Source organism: Cydia amplana, chromosome 20, assembly GCF_948474715.1.
Source record: "Cydia amplana chromosome 20, ilCydAmpl1.1, whole genome shotgun sequence".
NCBI classification, from domain to species: Eukaryota; Metazoa; Arthropoda; class Insecta; order Lepidoptera; family Tortricidae; genus Cydia; species Cydia amplana.
Window position 1 is genome coordinate 1,134,107 of NC_086088.1, and position 9,383 is coordinate 1,143,489.

General features: G+C 35.5%; 1 protein-coding gene across 1 annotated transcript; it reads right to left on the reverse strand.

The window, feature by feature from the left end:
• Positions 1-2,463: 2,463 nt before the first annotated feature.
• LOC134657690 (ionotropic receptor 75a-like) lies at positions 2,464-9,070 on the reverse strand. Its single transcript, XM_063513253.1, has 11 exons — positions 8,894-9,070; positions 8,616-8,773; positions 7,913-8,075; positions 6,834-7,029; positions 5,960-6,132; positions 5,106-5,338; positions 4,396-4,498; positions 3,943-4,130; positions 3,627-3,734; positions 3,154-3,320; positions 2,464-2,749 (listed from the first exon to the last, which is right to left on the reverse strand). The coding sequence occupies exons 1-11, from the start codon at positions 9,045-9,047 to the stop codon at positions 2,464-2,466; spliced, it is 1,929 nt and encodes a 642-aa protein (XP_063369323.1). The 5' UTR covers positions 9,048-9,070.
• Positions 9,071-9,383: the final 313 nt, after the last annotated feature.

The following is a 9,383-nucleotide window of genomic DNA, read 5'->3' on the forward strand; positions in this document are numbered from 1 at the left end:
TTATATGATTTAAGGCACTTAAGTTGCTTCAAGGAGCTTTCATCATGTTGATATTTGATATGTTAGCATAAAACGTGCTTAAAAACCTAAATAGGTCGGACCCAAAAACCGGACGTATTGAAAAGTGATATGGCTTAATATCTCTGCAACTACATAATTATTTCCCATTAGTTGGCTTTCGGGCTTCGCAATTAAGATACTTAGGGAAGCTGCAGAAAACATGCACCTTTCTTACGTTCCGGCCCTTCGGTCCTACGCGAAGCTCGGCCTTCGGCCTTTGCAATTAAGAATCTTGGGGAAGCTACAGAAAACGTGCATCTTTCTTACGCTCTGGGCCTTCTGCCCTACGCGAAGGTCGGCCTTCGGCCTTCGCAATTAAGAAACTTGGAAAAGCTGCAGAAAGCGTGCACCTTTCTTACGCTCCGGGCCTTCGGCCCTACGCGAAGCTCTGCCTTCGGCCTTCGCAATTAAGATTCTTGGGGAAGCTGCAAAAAACGTGCACCTTTCTTACGCTCCGGGCCTTCGGCCCTACGCGAACCTTCGGCCTTCGCAATTAATACTTGGGGAAGCTGCAGAAGGCATGCACCTCTCTTACGCTCCGAGACTCCGGCCCTACGCGAAGCTCGGCCTTCGGTATTTACAATTAAGAAACTTGGGGAAACTGCAAAAAGCGTGCACCTTTCTTACGCTTCGGGCCTTCGGCCCTACGCGGAGCTCGGCCTTCGGCTTTCGTTATTAAAATACTCGTGGAAGTCACAGGAAGAGCCCATCTGTCTTAAGCTCCCAGTCTTTGCTTCTCGTAAAATATTGTTTCACAACAGTAGCACGTGTGCTCCGGGATTTGCAAAATTTGTCGTGCGAAATTAAAATCATCATCAAAGACCTGCCTTCTACAGTCATGATAATAGTGTCTTCTATTCAAAGTCTCAAGTTAAATCTTATAATAAACAGCACAATATTATGTTTATTCAGAGTACCTGAGCATTTCTCAAATAATTTGTACATTTCGATCACATCTTAGATTTCTATAAAAATTGGTATGCTGGTAAAGTACCTACATGAAGCTGAACAATTTCCACCATATTTCCCAAAATGTCCAAGAAAGTTTGTATGAAACATTCCTTTTTTGTTACCAAATGTGTAAGGAAATCTGGTTACCAGAAAAAATGTTCATGTAGGTACTTTACCAGCATACCAATTTTTATAGAAATCTAAGATGTGATCGAAATGTACAAATTGTTTGAGAAATGCTCACCTAGTCAATCGTTCAAACCGTTCCTTTCGTATTTGACACTTTCGCAATTGAAAATAACGTAAGCGCCACGTATGACGTTGTCGTATATAGCTGCAAAGAGAAATGTCATTAGCGCGATGTAGAACATTTCGTATTTTCTCTCCAACGATACAATTAAACATATAACTTATATATATTCATATGATCGCCTTAAAAAATCCTTTCTTTTAATATCCCATTCAATAGATTTAGACAATTCATTTATCTTTGCGTTATACTTATATTTTGTAAAATCTTGTCCTACCAAATGAATAGTTTAAACCATATTTTGTGTACAGTTTTAGAATCGTCTTTCAAAATCCTTTATTTTAATACCCAACTCGATAGGTTTATAAGTTTTATTTTTGTTTCGGTTGCACAATTTGCAATGCATAATCCGCCATATTGGTTTTGTGATGACGTCACATAGCCTATGTTACTCGGGATGACGTAAGGATTCCAATGATATCTCAAACACCTAAATCGGTTCAGGCACTTAGCTGTTACGGTGTAACAAAGAAACTTACATACCCACATACAAACATGAACCCTGAAAACAATACACTCTTTTTTTGGGGCAGTCGTGTAATAATTTCTTGCTTTCTAATCTTTTAATCATAATAAAACGAGCATCCGAAAAAAATACTGATCAACGAAAACGTCGTCAAGCTCGTATCAAAACCAGTTAAAAACCATAACAAGTTGACAAATCTGAATCGGGCCCATGGAATACATAGCGTGTGCGGAAATGTGCCCAAAAATTACTCTTCCCCGTTAAAATATCGCCAGCTTACTACTTGACTGATGTCGTGATTTTCAACATTATGACGCGCCGAACTATATTCGATCCTATTCCGCTCTTTGTAAGGTTGACCTTTCGGTAACGCGCTTCGTAAATGCAAAACAACAGTATTGTGAAGATAGATGCTGGTTTAGTGAGGCAAAATACACAAGTATGTCAGGGGGGGTCTTTATATGAATAAAATAACATTAGGTACCCTAGGTACAACCGTAAATAAATTTCCCTTTATTTACGGTCGTATCTAAGGAAGACGCAATTGTTTCTAGGGAGTACTACTTTTCTTTTATTTATTTTGTTTAGTGAAAGTTTAGATTCTAAACTATAACATCTACCACATAACATAATATAGGTATACAATTCTACAAATATAACATGCAAACTACAGCTCTTAATAGTCAGCAAGCTCAGACCGAGGTGTGGTGTCTACAAGTAGTCTCTGATTATTTCCACCCCCACAAGGTCGCGTGTGCAAAATCTTTCGATGATGCAATATTTCAACCAGCAGCAACACCACTCCTAGTATCATCCCATACAGAAGAAGCAGTAGAATAGGATAGCAGTCGACGAGTGACACAGATACGAAGCTGCCTCCGCGGACGGAGCAGACCGGTTTCTTGGAGTACATGATCCGGTTGGTGCGGTCGTTCAGGCCGAACTCGGCATTTCTGAGCAGGCTGGAAAGGTAGGTAATAAGGTAAGAGAGGTAACAATAATCATTATGCTGAGGTCTTCTTTTACTGTACAAGAGGGTTCACGCTATAGTCCTCAACTCCTCACGCTAGCACAAAGGACAAAGGTAGGCGCTAGCTGCAATACTGCTGGTGTCCGAACGGTACCTTGTATGGTAGCCAGTTGACTACACTAAAGTCACCGCATAGGTACCCATGACCCATAAGTGCCTTATTTGTATTTGCTCCTTTATGAAAGCGCGTATATTAGCACGAATAGCAGTTGCAGGGACTTCAAACTTTTAAAAGTATTGTAGGTAGGTATATTAACAATAGAATAGAATAAAAATAATTTATTCGTAAGCTCAAACTCACGATACTCACGAGGGTTGCTGTTAGTACCTACTTACCCTATCTTAAAAATCTCCCTATAAGGTGACCCTTTTCTAACTGCTTGCCATGGATTATTATCCTGTAGATATGAAATTTCCTGAAGTCCACATTTTTCATGCTCGTAGAAATATTTCTCCATCACTTTGTATGCCACTCCCAAGTTACAGTTGAGGGCAAATGGTTTCTGAAATAAAACATGTACCAAAAATTACCTTGAGTGGTTATTGATACTGAGGACTCAGCAAAAGAAGATTCCTAACAAGAGCCAACAATCCAGTTAAAATTGAAGGGAAAAATGGACGAGGGTAGCTCACAACCGACCTAAGCTAGCAATGTACTTTCGGTTGATATGATGACGATGATTTCCCATGACACTCAAAGGATCCTGATAGCACTTGACGCAGTACTTACGGATGATACATTACATAATCGCTCTTTCGTAAGTAAGTATGATTCTTGGGTTATAATTATGCTAAAATTATCAAGTCACCTTTTGTAGCTGGAGTACTCCTTCAGTCAGATCAAAGAACTTGGGTTTTGATCCACTCGGAGCTATTTTTTTCTCGTAAATTGCTCGTCTTATTGGTTCTTTCTCATTCTAAAAGAAAGTTATGATGATAAATTAGGTATGTGTAACTTAATTTCTGTGGTAATAATTAGTTAGGTACCTATTTTATTAGTCAACGTCCTAGATAATGTACCTAGTCATTCCGGCAAGAAATATAAATTATCCAGAACATCGACATTGGAATAACAAATTGTCTGTAGTCGAAAATTGAATTTAATATTAATTCTCTAAAACTTACCATAAACCAGTATCTATTATAAGGCGTATCTTCAACCCCAAGCTCCAGTTTGGAATTCAGCAAATCAGTGAGCGTACGTATTTGGTTGGAACTAGCTTGCAGCAGAACCACGATGCTTGCAGAATATGCCGTGTAGAGGAAGAGGAATACTAGGAATAGGATTAGGATCACGAAGCGGCCTAGCATACCTGAAAGTGAAAGTCTTTATTTTTCAGGCATATGGCATATAACAATGCACTTATGTATCTCAAAAACGACCACCGGTTCTAACCCTACATGACAGCCCCGAGAAGATACCGGCGAACCGCATTAAAATAATACATCAAAACTTAATTACACGTACCATAACAAAATACGTAGTCCTGAAATGATAAAATGTAAAAAAAAGCTACTTATAGTTATTTATAATTATAATGTTTTGTTTGTTGAAACGTTTTCGGTCCAAATACTGACCCTTAAGCTCCACCGTGCTTCCTTGCTGAGAAATAGCGCACATCACAAAAACAGTCACGTCGCTTATAGTTGGAACCAAGACTGTTGTATCTTCGGCTTTCTGCTTCAAAATTACATATATTATGTTAGTTATACGATTATTGTATTTATATCGTGGTCATAGACTTTGATCATATATTAACTCACATTTATAGACAGGTCTATCGCGAAATTTATTTTATTGCCTTTATTTACAGACGTATCGACACAGGTTTCACTGGTCGTGGTCGCAGCTAACTGATGTCCCAGCACATTTATAGACCCGTCTATAAATGTGAGTTAATATGTGTTCAAAACGCGAAAGTTTTAAATATATAAGACTTAGATCATTTCATGAAATGGAATTTTAGAATTGATCACTTCATGGTATGGTTAGGTTAGCTTTGCGTTTTTCGTGATGTGGCCACATCATCACACATGAAATGGCCGTGACATCTACATTTATAAAGTCAATTAAAATTAAACCACACCTATGTTTAATTTAAAGCATTTTCAATATCCATCCAATATTACGATAAAATTATGCTGCAGTAGAAAAAAGGGATTCAGCAACACATAAGCAGTAAGCTTTAGCAGAACAATTAATTAAATTGTATAATACTACTAACATATAAACAACATGAAATAAGCAGAAAAAAATTCTAAGAATTTTCAAAATTTCAACAACTTACCTCTTCCGCAACCTTCTTCGCCTCCCAATATGCACTAATGTACATGGCAACAATCAGGACCATCACAAATGACCCTATACAATACCATACAGAAGCATGAAACGGTAACAAATACAAATTATTCTGATAGGACAGTGGCGGCTCCCGGAATAAAAACTTGATCGACGATGCCATGGGGTGAGACATGTATTCTACAAGCGGCATACGTTCTTTCGTTATAAACAGTACTGCGCCTGTGGAAATACAAACTTTACTATTACTACATAGTATAAAATAAAGTCGCATCCCGTTGTCTGTCTGTCCCTATGAATGCTTAGATTTTTAAAACTACGCAGCGAATTTTGATGCGGTTTTTTTATAGAGAGAGTGATTCAAGAGAAAGGTTTGTGTATAATTTGGTAACCCGTGCAAAGCCAGGGCGGGTCGCTAGTTTTTTATAAAAATTACATCAGCAAATTTCCAATAAAGTAGGTTAAATTCAAAATGGAAACTGTTTCAGCTTTGACACGGGTGATGTCACTATCAATATCTTTGATATTTAATCTATCTATAATGAAGATATTGGTATTGTGAGTGACGGATTGAACGTTCTCATCAATCAGCAATTCGATACCGACAGTAACGATATTTACAAGGAAATTAATGTATTTATTTAAACTTTTAAAGCAGACATACTTAATATAATAATACATTACAAATTAACAGTGACATCACCTCAAAGGTCAAGGCTACAGTTAGCAAAGTTGCAACAGTATCGCTGGTTCCATCGTCATCCGCATTTGAAAACTGTTTCAGAAATAGTGTATATTGTTTATGGTGAATACGTGTTAACTGATAAAATAAATTATTGAAACCTGCAATCTCTGCTGTTCCGTCAGCCAAATGTCCAACCATTCCATGCCAAGTCCCGTTGACGCGATATCCCCATTGGTCCGTAAGGATAAACTCTCTGGTCGCGTTCATGAACTCGTAGAGTGCAGTCAGCTGGTGGTAGCCGCTTTTTGCGACTGTGTCTATTTGCTTATATCTGCAATTTATAGAAAATAGAAATATATTAAGTACTTTAGTGTCTATTGTTTCAAGCACAAGTAAATTTGAAGATATATTTACGATTTAAATTGTGTATTTGTTTCTAATAACCTTACTACATACTTGGTTGTTATCTATATAACATTATTCCTTTTTTAGAAAGATATCATTACTATCAAGATTCATAATTATGTATTTTATTTAGCAACATTTTACAGAGCAAGAGTAAAAACTCAGAAGAAAAGAAGACACAAAATTATATTAATTAATTGTGTTAAATTTGATTTGTGTAATAATTCAATATTATTATGGAATAATAACATCAATAAATTGCTCTGATAATTAGCTTAAGATAATATATAGGTATGTTACGATTCATAAGTGCTTGTTGCTAGGCCTACATGAATAAAGTATATTTTGAGTTTGAGTTTGTAAATAAGACATCAAAATAAAAAACTTAAAAAAACTCTTATAAACTTCAAAACGACATGAAAGAGTTAATTAATTAGTAACGCAATCAAAAAAACATGAATAGGTAAAGAATTAATGAATAGGTAAACAAAGTTCTTACAGCAAGAGTAAGGAAGGCGATGCAAGTGATAACTACGAGTATAAATATTTAGGTAGGTACCTACTTAAAACAAATAAAACTAAAACAACTGCATAAATACGTAAAGAATTATAAAACAAAGTTCTTACTGTAAGTGCTCCAAATCGGCAAAGGAGCCGTTGTCACTAATCACCATGGACGTGACGATGCTGGCCCTTCCAAGATCCCTCCGTCTCATGACTAACGCCACCTCCTCGGCGCGTCTTGAAATGGTGAGACCGTTGTCGGTTGACCAGTTACCGTAGTTTTCGATTATCCATTCACGGTTTGGCTGTATTTTGTATACTGTTAACAGAAGTCAAATTCACAACAAAAGTTAATTCGTAATTAGTTATTCGAAATATATTTCCACTATTTTTAGGGTTCCGTAGCCAAATGGCAAAAAACGGAACCCTTATAGATTCGTCATGTCTGTCGTCTGTCTGTCTGTCCGTCTGTCCGTCTGTCCGTCCGTATGTCACAGCCACTTTTCTCCGAAACTATAAGAACTATACTGTTGAAACTTGGTAAGTAGATGTATTCTGTGAACCGCATTAAGATTTTCACACAAAAATAGAAAAAAAACAATAAATTTTTGGGGTTCCCCATACTTCGAACTGAAACTCAAAAATTTTTTTTTCATCAAACCCATACGTGTGGGGTATCTATGGATAGGTCTTCAAAAATGATATTGAGGTTTCTAATATCATTTTTTTCTAAACTGAATAGTTTGCGCGAGAGACACTTCCAAAGTGGTAAAATGTGTGTCCCCCCCCCTGTAACTTCTAAAATAAGAGAATGATAAAACTAAAAAAAATATATGATGTACATTACCATGTAAACTTCCACCGAAAATTGGTTTGAACGAGATCTAGTAAGTAGTTTTTTTTTTATACGGCCTTCATGGGCGAGTCCGACTCGCACTTGGCCGCTTTTTTTTAGTAATACCACTGTATAGGTATATCTTGTTTGTAAATAAATGATATGAAATAGTAAAACTATTCGCAATAATTCGTTATAGAAGTATGAGTGAAAATCGTGTTAGTTTAAATAAATATTAATTAATTCGCAATTTACGAAGACTGGTAAAATTAACCTACGCAGGCGTATTCTGATTTTAATAACAGGTTATGAATTAGATCTGGATTAGTTATGCATCTGTCTAGATTAATTATTTTTGGTCACTTACTCAAATTAATGCTGTAGCTATTATTTATTAACTGCATGACATAAACTTCAGAATCTGGTAGCATATGCATGTTATCTATTTCAAGAGGTACGCTGACTTCGTTTGCTGGTCTGTTAATTATAAACCATCTATGAGGTCTCCCAAAATATTTTCGTGATGCAGCCTAAAACAAGATAAAATATTAAATTGTTGACAGTATTTTTTTAGGTTGACCCTTATTTCATCGAAGTATTTTTTCTATGGGACAACCGCAAAACTAAAAATCCAATTAATTTTTTTGAGTTTTCTGATAAGTTTTAGAGGTATCTCAAAAAGATATAGGTAAGGCCTCAAGGGTTCTTTCACAAGTCAATATACAACATTTTATAGTGCCGTCATAGGTGAAGTAACAGGAAAAATACATATAGTGTGTCAAAGGACTGTCTTATTTCAAACATAGACAGAGAGAGTCATACTATCTTTGTCCTTACACTAGTACTAGCACCCAAAATAAAAGGATGAGTATAGTTTATTTTGTTCCTATTTACTGAAGAATTGGTTTGACCATCTATAACAACATTTTATAAATACAACACCCAGAAATTACTTCGTCGGTGGTGTGACTCTCTTATACATTCTAAGCTTCTTGGTTAATAAAATAAACCAAAGGCCAGAAAATGTTACTGAAATTGGTAATTGAATATCAATTGAAAATCTAACTTACTTCATTTAAAAACTCTTTAGTTTCTTTGCAACTGACGTCTATCAAAAATATAATCTTTTCTGGATAAACAAGATCGTTATCATGTAAGGCATTTACAAATTTTATAGATCTTGGATTATTTGCTTGTGTCAGAGTTATTGTTAATTTCTTTATAGTAGCTGAAATAATGAATAACTGTATTTAGCAAACATGTTTATACAACAAATTTAGTTATAAATCACATTATTATTATTAACGAATATAACATTTCACTTATTAATTATTGTATAACTACTAACTATTTGTCCAGCATACATTTGAAATGACATCAGATGGTTTATTGAAAGATTGAATTACATCAACTATCACTTTTATATCATTTTCTTTCGAAATTGATAAAGCAAAAGATGAACATGTAAAAATCGCATAAAAAATTGTTACAGATTTATACATTTTGATTTGTAGTTTTATAGAAATTTATATGACTATGGTAGAAGAAAATCTACATTAATCGATTCACTCTGCATTTCATAATACGAGTATATAAAACACTATTGTATAGGAAGTAATAACATCAACTTCTTTAATATAAACAATGACTCGGTCGGTATCCTTGAGGTACACCTTACTTCATCAAAAGACAAGATAAAACTAGAAGGCTTTGACTGTGTTAGTGTTAGTTAATAACTATCAGAAGAAAATGAGGAGGCGTATGCAGAATTTATGAATTAACGATTCCAATAGGCAAGAGTGTGTTAAATTAAAAAAATTAAAATGCTTTTATTTCGG